The following is a 17684-nucleotide window of genomic DNA, read 5'->3' as shown; positions in this document are numbered from 1 at the left end:
AGGCGCACTTTGTGGCGCGAAAAATGGGCGTCCAGGTCGGGACTGCGCCGTTCTCGGCGAGGCTCGAAACTTGGGCCCTCAGTGTGCACTGGAAATAGATTCATGAAAAATTCTTTCAAGTGTGCTTTTCTGTAAGTTATTTTAGTATTCCATTGGCTTTCCCGCACACCATCTGACCTGTAGCAAATTTTTCAAAGTTCAAAAGTACTGTCTGTTCAGGGACAGTATACGGCTGCAATGTCATTGGCTGCCAAAAAATCAGTATGAAATTTGGCTGTGGCCATCCTGATGTGTAGGACAAGCGTTGGAACACTAAATGTAAAATAGCTTATAGCAGCTATGTTCAGATTGAGTTTTGCATTATTTTCTAGGTAGTAAAAGAATTTTTGTGCCATTCCCTTGAGCCATTCCTTTAATAATAATGAGGAAAAAGTCTCAAACTGTCTGTTTCTATTAGTTTTTGTTGGTCACCCATTCCTCCTCCAGACAGACTTGCAGGCAGTGGAGATGTAATGAAACAAATGGAGATGGTAATGCTCTTTCCTCTGTCATGATCATTGTATAAAATATAATAAATCAATAACTTCTTAAACATTTTCATATGCGGTGGGAACTTCTGACTTGTTTTGATTTTGGATTGGGTTTCTGATTATTTCATGGATCTCTTGCATCTCGCTCATTTTAGTTTAAGCCTACTTAAAATGTATGTGCAATCTCTCATTGTTTGATTATATAAATCTCCCTCATGAGCACTTTGCCATTGTTGACAGCTCTCACGACTGTTATCGGGCAAGATGTACTCCAGTTTTCATTAATTTTGAAAACTCGAAAGAGAATTGCACACTCGACACTCTTCAGTGCCTGGTGACTAACCACACCTAAATATTTGACAGCCTGTGGCCTAGATCAAATATATGTGCCACCAACTAATTGGGCGCAGTACTGTGGCTAAAGGAACTTATGAATCACCAAACCTACAAATTAGATTGAAGTTGTTTGATCAAGCACCTCTTTTGGTTACATAGAATGGAACAGTTACACAAAATCTAGAACTCTTCCTCGAGAAAGAGTACACTTGTTTTTACAGAATGATTTCCTTGGTTACTTCAGAAGACACCAACACATATTCCAAATTTAGTAAGCTTTTGGTTTCTTGCCTCATCCTGGATAGCACATTACCACTATCATTTGGGGTGTTCTTTAACTCTCACTTGCCATTGATCCTTGCATCCTTCCAAAAACTACTCTTTTTGACCAGAAATTATTCACTTTTGCCAACCTGTGATTTTAACATGTAGATGTGATGTGATTAGGTAAAAATATGATGACTTTATAATGTACTGTTATACACTGAATTGTATCAATAGGATAGAACTCCAATAAAAATTAAGTATTTGCAAATCACAGGAGAGGTGATTATTACAAGAGGATTGTTTGATTAATTTCAGGAGTGGCAGAGGAGTAAGAGAATTAAAAAAAAAATGAAACTAGCTTCCCAAATAAAGCTTGAAGTGTGCAGCAGTTACATTTTTAAATCAATCAAATTGCTCTGCCAATTAGCAGATTCTATTGTAGCATTAAAACCGGGCAATAATGTCCTATGTTACAACAACAACTTTTAAGGTAGTAAAACATCCCAATGCGCTTCACAGCAATGTTATAAGACAAAACAAATCATTTTGACACCGAGCCACATAACAAGAAATTACAGCAGATGACCAAAAGCTTGGTCAAATAGGTAGGTTTTAAAGAGTGTCTTAAAGGAGGAAAGAGAAGTAGAGAGGTTTAGGGAGTGAGTTCCAGAGCTTAGGGCCAAGGCAGCTGAAGACACGGCCAGCGATGGTTGAGCAATTAAGCAATTATAATCAGGGATGCTCGAGGGCAGAAGTTGAGGAACGCAGACATTTCTGGGTGGGGGATGGTGGGGTGGGGGGTTGTGAGGCTGAAAGAGATTACAATTGTAATTACATCTAAAAGTACTTCATTGGCTGTAAAGCGCTTTGAGACGTCCGGTGGTCGTGAAAGGCGCTATATAAATCCATGTCTCTCATCTCTCTCTCTCTCTCTCACACTTAACAGATGTTCAACATTGCACTAAAATGACTGCCTTTAATTTATATGAAAGGCCTAAAGCTTGTGAGTAATATAAGATTTCTGATTTAATGGCAAAGAAAAGAAGCGATAGCTAATATCTCCTTATTTTCTCCTTCTGGCATGTAACACACAGCTGCAGCCCCTGTTGTGCCTGAATTGAGCAGTGACATAGATACAAGTAACTTTGATGATATTGAAGATGATAAAGGAGAAGTGGAAACATTTCCAACCCCAAAAGCCTTTGCTGGGAACCAATTACCTTTCGTAGGATTCACTTATTTCAGAGACAGCCAGTAAGTATTTTTTTTACATTTGTACCTTAAATGCAGTAGATATTTTATTTGATCGTGTGGGACCGTTTAACTGTTTAGTTTTTTTCAATTACATGGCTTCAGTGGGTTAAATTAACATTTAGAAATTCTGGTAAAAGTATTGTTATGAATTTAAAAATTCCATCTGTACTTTAGTTTGTGTTGCTGAAAGTTGCATGAAAACTTTGGTACTATGTTGAATTGTACTTACACAATGCAGCTCAGTTAATCAACGATATCACAGGATTATACATGATATAGCACTAAAGACAAGATTGAGTGGCTATTTCTTTTACAATTGTATTTGGACGTATTCCATAAATTGTGTCTGTGAAAAAGGATTAATACTGAAATTCAGGCCTAGAAAATCGATTTAAGCCCAAAAATGGGCAGTGGCACGGCAGGCCAAGATTAACGGCTGCCTGCAAAAAGAACGCAGGCAGCACTGGTATTTTAGTGCTGCCGGCTGATTTAAATAAATGGACCGCAGAAGCTCCCATGCAATGTGCTGTTTCAAGCCGTGCCTTCAGCAGGAGGTCTAAGGTTGTGTCTAAAGGATCGGTGCGGCGTTCTCGGGCTGTCACCTATTAACAGTAAAAGACTGTGACATAGATGTCGTTAAACCGTTGCATGAGAAATCAATTGAAATATTTTTTTTTAAAAGGGAAACCTGAGCCTTTTGGTCACGAGTTTAATGGTGTAAATCGTGCAGAAGAGAGTTCAATTAAATTTTTAAAAACCACAGGCTTTTGAAGAACTCTTGGTGAGAATAAGGCATTTAATTTTCCCTAATTCTTGGCCTTTTAAAAACAGACTTCAACAGTTTGCATATTTTGTCAGTTCCTAAACTAGAAAACCCAAATTTATAAAATTTAGGGAAATGAGACTTTGATTTTTTTTTTCCTGAGATTATTAGTGTAGTTTATTTAAAAAAATATTTATCACCTGTAATGTTTGACTGACCGGGGGGAGATTTGATGCATCTCAATGAAAGCATTTTTCACTCCAATTACATAGTCTGAGCTCTCCACAGTTACCAGTTATCTCAGCAGTTGTTTACAGTACAGTTTTTAGCTCACCCCCGCTTTTTCCCGGCTCTACACGCTGTCAACGGCTGCATGCACGGGTGGGGCTTTGGAGAGGACAGTAAAAAGAGCGGCGACATCCAAAATTGATGAGCATGCGTCAATTTGTCGTTGCATGTCGATTGACTGGTAATTAAAATATTTGCGGCAAGAGCAAGCAACGGCAACACTGCCGACCAATCCAATATGGCAGCCTCTGCATTCCAACCCGGAAGCAAGGCGGCCACCATTTTGTCTTTAATGGCCAACTTTAAAGGTTTGAATTTCTAGGCCTCAATCTCTAGCTTCACATAAGCTTTGCTCTTGTGGTTTATGACACTATCTGAACCTTTCAACCAAATTGTAGGGTTATAACCCTCCCAAACATTCAATACACAATATATTTAATTTAACATGTTCAGTTAACCAGCAAATATTTAAAGCTGCACTACAGCTACCAACATTTCTGCAGTGCTCATCATGTAGAGAAGCAAAAATATATATTAATATAAATGTAGATACCAAGTGGGTTAGAGCAGGGAACAAAAAGGAGGCTTTCAAGGAGACCTCTGAACATCGGGAGTCCGTGGACAGATTTTGGGAGGGAGTTCCAGAGGATGGGAGGCAAGTGGCTGAAACAACAACCACAAATGGTGGAACAGTGGGTGTAGGGGTGAGAAGTCGACCGGTGTCCAAAGAGCCTATGGTGTTTGCACAGACAAGGCTGGAGGAGGTTACAGAAATAGGGTGGGGCAAGGCCGTTGTGGGATTTGAAGATGGAAATTAGGACCTTGCAGTCAGTTCATTGAGCTACTGGAAGCCTGTGGAGCCTGGTGCAGATGGCAATGTGGGGCTTTGTGCAGGAAAGGATGAGGACTATGCTGCAGTTTGTGGAGCTTTCAACCAGTTTTGAAATGCTGAATTTAATATAGGTGCAGCGTCCCAAATCCGGAGTGCCGGAATGATCCGGACTCGAGACCGATTGGTGGCAGGGTCTTCCAGGCCCGCCTGACCTCGGGCCTCGCCTCGCCCGACCAGCTCCTCCTCGGCGGGGCCAAGCCCGACCAGCTCCTCGTCACCTAGACCCGCTCGAACAACTCCTTGGCGGCTGGGCCCCACCTGGTGACTTCATCGACGGGGCCAACGGCCCGAACAACTCCTCGGTGAGCACCCCCAATCCCCCTTTCTGATGTTCCGGAAATACCCGAACCTGGGCTCGGGTGTTTCCGGATTCGTGACGTCAGAAAGACGTTCCAAAGTCCGGAAAACGCAGAATCTGGAACGGTCCCGAGGGTTCCGTACGCTGCACCTGTATCACTACATTATTAACAAGGACACTATTTGCTGTTCTTAACAGCATGGTGAGTGGGAGGCATGATTACACAACCCATTGATGTCACTGTTGATTTGATGGGAAGAAATAGTGAAAAGTAGATTTGGGTATGCACACACATGCATAGAGTGTTGATTACATTTCTGTTGCTTTCATGAGATAATCTGCTTTTTTCAATTATCAGAAGTTGAATCTTAGTGTTGAGGCTGTTTTAATTTCTTCTAAGAAAACATTTAAAAGTAAACTTATAACTGGGCTATGCATCGACCACAGTAAGGGCAGTGCTGGGCCACCTTTTCTAGGTGTTGTATGTGCCTATTGCTGGCAATGCTCTAAATCAAAAGGTTCGTTTCTTGATAATTACAGGCTTCCCTTTAGGCAAACTTTCTTTTTTTCCCTCAAATTCCTCCCCTCTTTGCTAAGATATAGAATCATACAATACTGAAGGAGTCTATTGTTTTTGAAAGAGCTATCCAATTAGTCCCACTCCTCCTCTCTTTCTTCATAGCCCTGCAAATGTTTCCTTTTCATGTAATATATCCAATTCCCCATTGAAAATTACAATTGATTCTGCTTCCACCATCATTTCAGGTACCAGGCACCAGAGCTCTTCAACCATTCACGAGTGAACATTGACAGTGAATGTCAGCAGGTTATTTTGTCTGTAGTGACTACACACTTCCATCAAGCGCTATTGGATAGCAATTTGATTGAATAATTTTCTCCCCCCTCCACCCACCCACTATCCCAATTTTAACACATTTACCACTGCCCCAGCTGAGATCTTCTCACTCGACAAAGATCAAATCTGGAACATTCCTGCTCTTTATGACTCAGCTAATCACTGAATAAACTTACTAAGCCGAAGCAGATCAAGAGAGCTTTAATTAAAAACATGAGTACATTGGCATGAGTGCAAAAGTTGTCAAATCTTGAATAGAAGAGTTGTGTTTTTTCTCTCTAGGTTGCTAAGTGACTCGCCTGCGTCCTACAAAGAGAATGAACCCAATTTACCCAGTAAAATTGAGGTGGGTGTAAACATGGTTTACAGTTAACATATAAAGCTAAATGTTTTTTGTTCAAATATTGATAGAATTTAATAGGCTTTCTATTTAAACCTAGTTTATTTTATGCAACTGAAGTTGGATGTAGTAATTATTGCTTTTATTAAATTAAAAAAAAATTATGTTTAGGACTTCTGCTTGGCAACAATTAGTAATAACAATTAGTAATAACTACAGCTAATTATTTAAAATGAACACTATACGGAGGGCTTTGTGAATGATTAAGTAACTAGCTTTGAAGAAAAGTGCTAAATGAACTATAAGGACAGTGACGTCAATGAAAATCTGTCTTCTCCAATATGCTAATTAATGCTGTTGCTCTATTCTCATTAAATTAAAATTAAATATCCGAAGGCATTACAATATAATTGATATATCTTTCAGCTTGCATGAATACCCATTGATAGTACTGAAAGCATTTTGTAAGTCGTAGAGGGAGTCAACACCTACCAGAATTCTTGTAAGAACCAATGAAAGAATAATGAGCACTAACAGCTTTTTTTTTTGGCGGGGGGGGGTCTGCGGGCGGGAGTATCTGTCTTTTTCTGAGAGGTTATTGATTGTGTAAACATTGATGTCTAACTCCTTTTGCAGAAACTGGCTGGCAGGAGCATTTACTAACCCAGCCTTTAACAAATTTGTAATTTAAATTCAACCTCTTCATACTATTGGCTAATAACTCCTCCAAGCCAGTTGCCCTGTTGACGTCATCAATACTTGCTGTTTTCCTGGGGGAAGGAGTGGGGGATGGGGGGTGAGAGTCATTTTAAAATCAGCTGAAATCAAAAAAGGAAACTGAAAATTGATTGATTTTTCTTGCTAATATATTCTCCTCCTTTTCTGAAAGCATTGACTCGCGGGGATATAGTTCTACAAGCACCAAGCAAACTCCTGTATATCACTAAGTGGCCATTATTCCTTTGTGAGTCTTTACATTGAATATTGTAGGGTATCAGACAGCAAGCGGTGGGGTGGGACGGCATGCATGTGGATCACCGCTCAGCCCTATCCTTTCATCTGACGCTCGTGTGCACTTTCGATGAGGATCCCTGGATAGCTATTTTGAGGAGGAATCCTGGCACAATTTCCCTCCCTAAGGGCCCAATTTTGGCCATGACATGCATCAATTTTTTTGGAGTAAGTTGTTTTTTCTGGCGTAAGTTAGAAAATGCCATTTTCCCCCCAAAAATTAGCTCGAGTGAGTAAGTTCAGTACGATTTTTTTTTAGGTCATTTTTTTTTCAAAAGCGGGCGTTCCCAGACACTTATGCCTGTTTTGGCCATTTATGCCACTTTGGCCTGCAAAAACGTACTCCAGATCCACTTAGGTCAGCGTATGTGGCCAGCTCTGAAAAACCTTGCGGGCAGTTAAGAAAAAGCAGCAGACATTAGGACAGGGATGGGGAGGGGAGGGAAGGGAACTGGAGAGGACCTCAACAACCAAGCAGCAAACATTAAGGAAAAGCTCAAACCAATAAAATACAATAAAAAAAGAAGTAAACCCGACCTTATCTTTAAAGTCTGCCCGGGAAAGGCAGCAAGCCGGCCTGTGTGTGAAGCCATTTGGCCTAGGATCGGGGAGGGAAGACGCACCGGAGAAGTTGCAGCTGCTAGAGCTGCTGCGCGTTTAATCGCGGGGAGAGGGAGCCTGCCGAGCTGCCAGAGAAGCCCCTGGAGTTGCTGCGCATTTAATTGGGGGGGCGGGGGGGTGAAAGTTTTCTTTCTCTCTCTCTGTTATTGTGTATGCGCGCATGTCGGGACCGGCACCACTGCGCATGCGCGAAGGTGTCGGCAGTGTTTTCGGTGCGGGCGTTGGCTCCGCCCCACACTTCAACATCGATGCCACGCCAGGACTCTGGGGACTGTACGCAGCGGCCAGGATGGGGCGAGTTTTTGCCAACACCGTTTCCAGTGCGCTTGAGGTCAGTGCGCTGACAAAACTGCTTGGGGAAAATCTAGCCCTAACCTAGGAGCACTGAGATCAGTTGTCGTGCCTCTACTGTCCCAGCAAACTCTGTACATGCCGGGGCTCAAACCTGAATCCTGCTTTGTGGATCTCAGCTATTCACCAGTTGTTTAGGGAGGTAGTCTAAATTGAATCTAATGACTTTTAAAAGGTATATGCAGAAATGTTAGAACATTTTCTTTTCAATTAGAAATGAATCTGATGCTTGTACCTAATTTGTGGGGGTGTAAGCATAAGGATTACGTATGGTTTACTCAAGGTCAGGGTTTTTTGTTGCTTTGTTTGAATATTAATCAGACCTTTAAAAATATATATATATTTATAATGTAGAGATTTAAATTATGTTCCATCCAAAAAATGTAATCTGGTTAAACTGGTACATTGCAAATAAATTATTTGAGTTAATTTTCGTATGTGCAAAGTTATGTTGCACCAACTGAACACAATCCTTTTGTTTTAATAGATAGCAAATGACGGAACGTGATTTACTGAAACAGTTTATGCTAGGGTGAAAAATTACAAGTGATCGATTATGTAGGCCCAACTTACTGGTGTTTTAAATTTTCTATAAACCATCTAGCTCTGTTGTGCATCTTATTTATATCACACGTATAGCAATTTTAAGTTAAGAGAAATTGAGAGAACACAATTGTTCATTCATACAGCCTCAACGTACAATATAGGAAAAAACCCTGCAGCATTACTCTGTGTGGAGTAATATGCTGCAGGTAAATTATGTATAATTGGTATGATAGATGATGGCTTAAAGTACAATGCAGCACAGGTGGATAATGTGATTTTTGAGATTCAACAAAAGAAAAGAAGTGTCCTGTTAAGAAATAATCCACTACAATTGAAACAGTAATATTTAATCCTTGATGTAGAACAAAGAAAACACTGGAGCATTTAAAACGTTTGTACTTCCAGTATGTCCTTTTTTCCCCATTATATACAGGATAGTTTGGAGGTAGGTTGCCTTTATCTCTTTTTGAAAATACTTCTGTGCAAGATTATTGGAATGATGTATTTATGTTCATATTCCTGCTAATATTGCTTGCATTTTTCATTGTAGTCTGCAAAACTACAGAAGAAGCTACACCAGCTTGAAGAACAATTGAACAATGAAATGCAAGCCAAAGATGAAATGGAACAAAAGTATAGGTATGTAGCAGCAAGGACAGGGTATGATAAGACTCTGTTTCATCACCTTTAGGACTTGGCTTTGAATCCAACTTAGTGATGGATTGAAAGTCGTCTCTGTATTTTGGCTGTATAGTAGGATAGTATGATAAATTAATTAAGCATAACTACCCTTATTTGCCTAAAAGATGATTGGTATGTAAGCTAGAACATTTCACACGAGTGCAGTCGGTGTTGCTGTTATTGAGGCTGTGCTAAAGCACATCATTGGGGCAGTGGAGAGAAAAGTTTATTCTGAATCTAACCCACACTGTGTGTGACTGGAGCATGCTTGCCACTGATATCTGATTCCCCAAATTGTAAATGATTTGACCCTCCGTGGCGAAAACGGGGTCGCAAAGCCCGGGCGGGATCCTCGAGTGCAAGTTTTCGGTGGCACTTTCAAGTAGTGAAAGGGAGATGTGCGCCAACATGCAACGATGCAGATTGCGTTTGCGGCGTACTTTCGGTACTCTCCCATACGTCATGCCCAGAATATCGACAGGCAGTGCAGCCCTGCCAGCAGCGGTAAGTATGAAAACCTGCAAAAAAGGTAAGTTAAAGTTTTTATTTAAATTTTTTGTTGCAGCGATTAGATAGTTACGGGTCTTATAAATATTTTTGGGAATTTCTCCTCCCCCCCCCACCCCAAAAAGCCCCTCTCGCAGCACTCCCGGCCCCCAGACTAAATTTATCAAAACTTGTGTTTTTGCGCCCCGAATCCTCGTGCAACGCCCCCCTTACCAATGCGCTCCTGGTGCAGACGTAAAACCCAAAAGTTCGGCCTAAATGAAAAAAACCCGAAAGCCGAAAATCCGGCCCTTAATGTTCCAGTGCTGGTGTTCATCGCCATGTTGAGCACAATTCACATAGAAAATGTTATGAACTATTTACTATTTCATTTTGCAAGTCTTTTTTTCTGTATGGGTTAGTTGCATATTGAAGAATTCCTGTCACTTCAAGAAAATCTATTAGAATAAACCCTACCATGTATTGGATAGGAATTTTTTTTTAAATTACATATGTGAAATAGTGTTCCTGTTGTCAATGAGTTTACTATAGCCATGGCTGTGAATAATAGAGCAAGAGTCTGCATTTATAAAGCACCTTATCATGTCTTCAGGATATCCCAAAATGTTTCACAGCCAATGACTAACTGAATTACGTAGTTATTGGTGCAGAAATTGCGGTCGGAGGCTTCCTGTGGACGAATGCCTCCAACCCCCCAAAAATCTACGAACTTACCTGGAGGTCCGGGAGGTTCGGCGACTTGTGGTCCTGGGCCTCAACCCACGTATCCCAGGGAGGTAGGTGTTTCGCAAGCGGCCGGCCCAACCAATCAACGTAGGGATATTCCCATTCATACTTGTGGTGAGTTCCGTGTGTACGGAATCACCATAAGTATGAATGAAAATACCCCCAAAAATACACGAACACTTAAAATACATTTTTTAAAACTTCACATATTTAAAATTAAGCAAACTGGAATTTAATTAATTAATTATTTAAAACAAAAATGTAATTTTTTGAAAAATAAATTTACATATTTTATAGGGTCTAAAAATAACCTTACCGTATTTTACAGGTATTTAAATTATTGAAAAGAATGTGTTTTTCTATCCCTTAACAATCTTGCGCTGATCAAGTGTAAGAATTTCACGGGCATTTGCTGGGCAGAAGTTGGGTAAATAGCCCACCTCTCCGCCAGTGAATGCCCATTTACTTCAGAATTGTATGATCTGTCAAGAGGATTCTTGACCGATCGCAAGTTCCAGGTTTTAGCGCATGCGCACAGTACATCCCTAAACCAAGAACTTGCGTGGCCCCTATGGGCGCGTGTACACCTCGTACGTGCCTGTAGGGGCCGTGAATTCAACCCCACAGTTTATATAGGCAAATACGTCAGCCGCTTTGCACACAACAAATGTGATGTCTATCCAGTTAATCTTTTTTTTGGCGATTGATGGAGAGCGAGCAATGCTGATCCAAACACTGGGAGAACTCGTTGCTCCTCTTCAAATAGTACCTTGGGATCTTTAGCACCTAACTGAACAAGCACTGTCTCATCTAAATGACATTGCGTCTGACAATATAGCATCCCCTCAGTACTACACGGAGTGCCCAGCCTAGTTTAAGTGCTCAAGTCCCAGATTTGCATTTGAACCCACATCCTTCTTACTGGCGTGATAATGTTCTTAACTGAGTAAACTGCATCTTAAATTGAATGTTCTGCTGCAGCAGATTAAATGCAACATTGCATATGCGCTTTTTAAATGAAAACAAAACTGATCACAACATAAAATGGACGAAATACAGAAATGTTTGGCTGTAGCTCCAACTAAGTTCAAATCACAGCTGTTTAAGTTTGGTCTTGGCTCTATATGTTTGGGGGAAGGAACTAATAGAGACTATTTTATCCAAATACAAGCTCTGTTTTAGCTTTTAATCTCTCCTCCCCATCTCTTTCTTTGGTTTTATCTTAAAATTCCCTTCTCCCTGTACGACCACATGGGAAAATTTCCCAACCAAGAGCATGGCACTTTAAAGTTTTGAAAGACTGTCATTTCAAATGCCCTTCAACAGTTAGTGGGAAGAGGGAATTAATCTCAGAAAAAAAACATACAGTCACAAACTGTCTGAGGATTTTGTCTTGTTGCAAAGAGACCTGACGTCAAAGCGATTCGGAGTGAGACTCCCTTGATATAATAGTCTTGTACTATTTTGGCTTGATGCCGCATGGAATGTAAATACAGCGTAGTGTCAAATGTGGTTTATGAAGTGCTGAAGGGCCCTTTTGGGCTTTCTGGACATTAGTTGCACCTAACTGTACTCAATTTAAATATTTAGACACTGCGGGGCCGAAATTGCCCTTCTCATTAAGGCCTATTGCCACCGCACATCGGCAGATTGGAGTGGCCCCTGACTTTTTATGGAATGGTCGCTGATAGCCCAATTGCCCTTCTGAGTTTTCCGGGCAATGCCCCGATTTCCCCCTTTCCCCTATCGCTCCACTGCTGCTGATCCGTCTTAAGCGTGTCATCACCCTGAACACCGCCGATCTATCCCCCCCGCTGGCCGACAGCGGCATTCCCCTCAGAAAATCAGGCCCGCCCAGCAGTGCCAAAACAAGCTTTTTCCCAGTGATCCAATGAGGCTGTGGCCTTCTGCAGCAGCGATGCGGCTTCCTTTAATGGGGAGGATGCACTGCCGCCATGCTTTCTTTTTGTCGGCCAACTGCCACGTCGGCCCGACAAATATTCTCCCGGGTTCGGCCAGGCAGCCTGGCATCCCCTCTTGGGTGCCAGGCCACTGGCCTGCCGAAACCCTCCCTAGTGGCCCAAAGGCCCGAAGTTTTATAATCGCGGAGGATCTCCCCTTTAAGTGAAGGAGAGAGCCATGGTGATGCAGCGCCGTGGTGACGTCATCGACGGTCACTCTGCTCCACCCCCAACTTCTGCCCCCCAATTGCTTTCATCGCCCAGAATCTGCCCCTCAGGTGCAGTCACCACCTCCATTGTGATCGAGTTCCGGATCGGAGAGAAAAAAAACCCCAAAGAGCCGAATGTCACTCAAGAGGTGACCTGAACCGCAGCTGTGGTTAAAAACCATTGATACGGGGTTGGAGTGCCCCGTTTTGGGCAGGATGCAATTTCTACCCCCAGGGATTCTACCCTTTCTATTGTCTAAATATTTAAATCCCTAACTATTGGGAGAGTGCTCCACCATATATGCTTGCTTATTGTGTTCCTAACACGCATGAGCCTGTACACAGGGAGGTTAAAGTAACAGTGACCTCAGTCTTTATTAAGACACTCCAGATTGAGGCACAGGCCTTAGGGGCCGGCTTATATACAGTGCTCCCAAGGGATGCTGGGATCCCTTGGGACTTCAGGGGATGCACTCCCTGGTGGTGGAACATGGGAATGCATGCTTTACAAATAAACAACATCACTCCCCCCGCCAAAGTCAAAGTGAAAACTATTTACAAGGTGAGGCGGTTGGGAGCCTTTCTTTCTCTGGTGGACCGCCTCGGTACAAATGTCTGTTCTGTTGTGTTGGCTGTGACCTCGCTGGGCTGGCGTGGTTTTGGCCCTGCAGGGCTGCTGGGTGAGCCTGACCTTGCTGGGCTGTTGGGCGTGATGGGTTTGATTTCCTGGTCCGGGGTGGTGTCGTTGATCCTTTGGGTGCATGTTGTGGGCTCGAAAAGGGTGGTGTCTGCTGTGGGTTGTTAAGGGCAGTCTGTGAACCGCAGCCTCGTTTGGTTCAGGTGCTTTCTGCAAATTTGTCCATTGTCTAGTTTGACTCCAAACACCCTACTCCCTTCTTTAGCTATCACCGTTTCCGCGATCCACTTGGGACCATGTTCATAGTTTAGCACAAACACAGGGTCATTTTCCCGTGACACAGTGGCGTAACCATCGTTTACATTTTGTTGCTGCCGCCTGTTCTCTACCTGATCATGCAGGTTGGGGTGAACCAGCGAGAGTCTGGTTCTAAGTGTCCTTTTCATGAGTACCTCAGCTGGGGGCACCCCTGTGAGCGAGTGGGGTCTCGTGCGGTAGCTGAGCAGTACTCGGGACAGGCGGGTTTGGAGTGAGCCTTCTGTGACTCATTTAAGGCTCTGTTAGATTGTACTTTCCACTCTCTGCCTGCCCATTGGAGGCTAGTTTAAACGGGGCCGAGATGACATGTGGGTCATGAATTCTTTAAATTCGGTACTGGTGAAACATGGCCCGTTGTCAGTGACCAATATGTCAGGCAGGCCGTGGGTGGCAAATATGGCCCTCAGGCTTTCAATGGTGGCGGTGGCGGTGGCGGTGCTTCCCGACATTATTTCACAGTCAATCCATTTTGAAAAAGCATTCACCAGCACCAGGAACATTTTACCGAGAAACGGGCCCGCATAGTCAACATGAATCCTTGACCATGGTCTGGAAGGCCAGGACCACAAACTTAGTGGTGCCTCTCTGGGCGCGTTGCTCAACTGAGCACACACGCTGCATTGCCGTACACAGGACTCTTAAGTCAGAGTTGATACTGGGCCACCACACGTGGGATCTGGCTATCGCTTTCATCATTACTATACTTGGGTGTGTGCTGTGGAGATCTGAGATGAACGTCTCCCTGCCCTTTTTGGGTAGCACTACGTGGTTACCCCACAACAAGCAGTCTGTCTGAATGGACAGTTCGTCCTTTCGCCGCTGGAACGGCTTGATTAGCGCTTGCATTTCAACGGGGATGCTGGCCCAGCTCCCATGCAGTACACACTTTTTTACTAGCAGCAGCAGAGGATCTTGGCTGGTCCAAGTCCTAATCTGGCGGGCCGTGACAGTGATTTATCATTTTAAAACGCTTCCATGATCATCAACAAGTCTGCGGGCTGTGCCACCATCAAAAAGTTTGCAGGCTGCGCCATTTCCACCCCCGAGGTGGGCACTGGCAGCCGACTGAGAGCATCCGCACAGTTCTCGGTGCCTGGCCTGTGGCGGATGGTATAGTAATACGCTGATAGCGCGAGTGCCCACCTTTGTATGCGGGCTAATGCATTAGTATTTATTCCCTTGTTTTCAGCGAACAGGGATATGAGGGGCTTGTGATCGGTTTCCAGCTCAAATTTGACGCCAAACGGGTACTGATGCATTTTCTTTACCTTGAACACACACGCTGATGCCTCTTTCTCAATCATGCTGTAGGCCCTCTCGGCCTTAGATAAGCTCCTGGAGGCATAGGCGACAGGTTGCAACTTCCCTGCAACGTTCGCTTGTTGTAATACACACCCGACTCCGTACGACGACGCATCACATGCTAGCACAAGTCTTTTACATGGGTTATACAATAAAAGCAGCTTGTTGGAGCATAAAATGTTTCTGGCTTTCTCACAACCAATTACTTGTTTTTTTTTTCCCATACCCAGTTCTCACCTTTACACAATAACACATGCAGAGGCTCTAAGAGGGTGCTTAACGCCGGTAGGAAGTTACCAAAATAGTTAAGGAGTCCCAGGAACGACCGCAGCTCCGTAACGTTCTGTGGCCTGGGCGCGTTCCTGATGGCCTCTGTCTTGGCGCCTGTGGGCCGAATGCCATCCACCGCGATTTTCCTCCCCAAAAACTCCACTTCTGTTGCCACGAAGACGCATTTCGGCCTCTTCAGCCGCAGCCCTACGCAATCCAGTTACTGGAGGACCTCCTCCAGGTTTTGTCGGTGCTCGACGGTGTCCCAACCCGTGGCCAATATGTCGTCCTGCAAAACCACCGTGCGTGGTACTGACTTGAGTAGGCTCTCCATGTTTCTCTGGAAGATCGCTACAGCCGACCGAATTCCAAGCGGGCATCGGTTGTAGATGTTGATGCAGGTGAGACCCTTCGAAGACTCCTCCAGCTCCTGCGTCATGTAGGCCAAAGTCAGGTCGAGCTTGGTGAACGTCTTGCCTCCTGCCAGCGTTGCAAATAGGTCGTCTGCCTTAGGTAGCGAGTATTGGTCCTGTAGTGAGAAACTATTAATAGTTACTTTATAATTGCCGCAAATCCTGACCGTGCCATCACTTTTGAGTACTGGAACAATCGGGCTGGCCCACTCGCTGAATTCCACTGGGGAGATGATGCCCTTGCGTTGCAGCCTGTTCAGCTCAATTTCCACTCCCTCATCAGGTGAGGTGCCGCTCGCGCCTTGTGGTGAATGGGTCGTGCCTCTGGGACCAAGTGTATCTGCACCTTCGCCCCGGAAAAGTTTCCAATGCCTGGCTCAAAAAGGGAAGAAAATTTGTAAAGGACCTGGGTAGATGAGGCCTCATCGACATGTGATAGCGCTCGGATGTCATCCCAGTTTCAGTGGATTTTGCCCAGCCAGCTCCTTCCAAGCAGTGTGGGGCCATCGCCCAGGACAATCCAGAGTGGCAGTTCGTGCCCTCGTAGGTGACCTTGACCATGGCGCTGCCTAGGACAGTGATAAGCTCTTTGGTGTACGTTCTCAGTTTCATGTGGATGGGGCTCAGGGCTGGTCTGAGTGCCTTGTTGCACCACAGTCTCTCAAACATCTTTTTACTCATTATGGATTGGCTAGCGCCAGTGTCCAGTTCCATGGCTACAGGTAAGCCATTCAATTTTACGTTTAGCATTATAGGTGGACATTTACATAGACATATACATAGATGACCTGGAAGAGGGGACGGAGTGTAGTAGAACAAAATTTGTAGATGACACAAAGGTTAGTGGGAAAGCGGGTTGTGTCGAAGACACAGAGAGGCTGCAAAGATATTTAGATAGGTTAAGTGAATGGGCTAAGGTTTGGCAGAGGGAATACAATGTCGGAAAATGTGAGGTCATCCACCTTGGGAAAAAAAACAGTAAAAGGGAATATTATTTGAATGGGGAGAAATTACAACATGCTGCGGTGCAGAGGGACCTGGGGATCCTTGTGCATGAAACTCTTTTGAAATCCTTGTGCATGAATCCCAAAAAGTTAGTTTGCAGGTGCAGCAGGTAATCAGGAAGGCGAATGGAATGTTGGCCTTCATTTCGAGAGGGATGGAGTACAAAAGCAGGGAGGTCCTGCTGCAACTGTACAGGGTATTGGTGAGGCCGCACCTGGAGTACTGCGTGCAGTTTTGGTCACCTTACTTAAGGAAGGATATATTAGCCTTGGAGGGGGTACAGAGACGATTCACTAGGCTGATTCCGGAGATGAGGGGGTTTACTTTATGATGATAGATTGAGTAGACTGGGTCTTTACTCGTTGGAGTTCAGAAGGATGAGTGGTGATCTTATAGAAACATTTAAAATAATGAAAGAGATAGACAAGATAGAGGCAGAGAGGTTGTTTCCACTGGTCGGGGAGACTAGAACTAGGGGGCACAGCCTCAAAATACGGGGGAGCCAATTTAAAACCGAGTTGAGAAGGAATTTCTTCTCCCAGAGGGTTGTGAATCTGTGGAATTCTCTGCCCAAGGAAGCAGTTGAGGCGAGCTCATTGAATGTATTCAAATCACAGATAGATAGATTTTTTAACCAATAAGGGAATTAAGGGTTATGGGGAGCAGGCGGATAAGTGGAGCTGAGTCCAAGGCCAGATCAGCCATGATCTTTTTGAATGGCGGAGCAGGCTCGAGGGGCTAGATCGCCTCCTCCTGTTCCTAATTCTTATGTTCTTATGTTCTTATGTTCTTAAGTCGCCTTAGCTCGGCGACGTAGCTCACCACTTCCTGACCTTCAGATCGCTGGCCCGTGTAGAACCAATACCTCGCCATCAGCACGCTCTCCCTCGGGTTAAGATGCTCCCGAACCAGTGTACACAGCTCCTCATACGACTTATCTGTGGGTTTCACTGGAGCCAGAAGATTCTTCATGAAGGCTGTAGGTCGGTGCCCCGCAGACTGTGAGTAGGACCGCTCTCCTTTTTGCAGCGCTTCCTTCTCCGTCCAGCTCGTTGGCTCCAAAGTACTGGTCTAGGCGTTCGACATAGGCTTCCCAGTCCTCATCCTCCAAGAACTTCTCCAGGATGCCCACAGTTTGCTGCATCTTTGCGTTGGATTCGTATACTCATCACCAGTTATTGTGTTCCTAACACAGATGAGACTGCACACAGGGAGGTTAAAGTAACAGGTGACCTCAGTCTTTATTAAGACACTCCAGAGTGAGGCACTGATCTTTGGGGCCGGCTTATATACCGTGCTCCC

The 17684-nt window shown here is 44.1% G+C and overlaps 1 protein-coding gene across 7 annotated transcripts in view; it reads left to right on the top strand.

Annotated features, from left to right (window-relative positions):
* Nucleotides 1-17684, top strand: part of LOC139267144 (rho-associated protein kinase 2-like) — a 289307-nt gene that overhangs the window by 178970 nt on the left and 92653 nt on the right. For all 7 annotated transcript variants that reach the window (XM_070885001.1, XM_070884998.1, XM_070884995.1 and 4 more), the window contains exons 9-11: nt 2228-2387; nt 5767-5830; nt 8904-8992. In XM_070885001.1, coding sequence (XP_070741102.1) covers nt 2228-2387; nt 5767-5830; nt 8904-8992 — 313 coding nt within the window. The remainder of the gene's footprint in view (nt 1-2227; nt 2388-5766; nt 5831-8903; nt 8993-17684) is intronic.

This window comes from Pristiophorus japonicus, chromosome 7 (genome assembly GCF_044704955.1).
Source record: "Pristiophorus japonicus isolate sPriJap1 chromosome 7, sPriJap1.hap1, whole genome shotgun sequence".
NCBI classification, from domain to species: domain Eukaryota; kingdom Metazoa; phylum Chordata; class Chondrichthyes; family Pristiophoridae; genus Pristiophorus; species Pristiophorus japonicus.
Note: the sequence above shows the minus strand (reverse complement) of the source record. Positions and strands in the feature narration are given on the sequence as shown.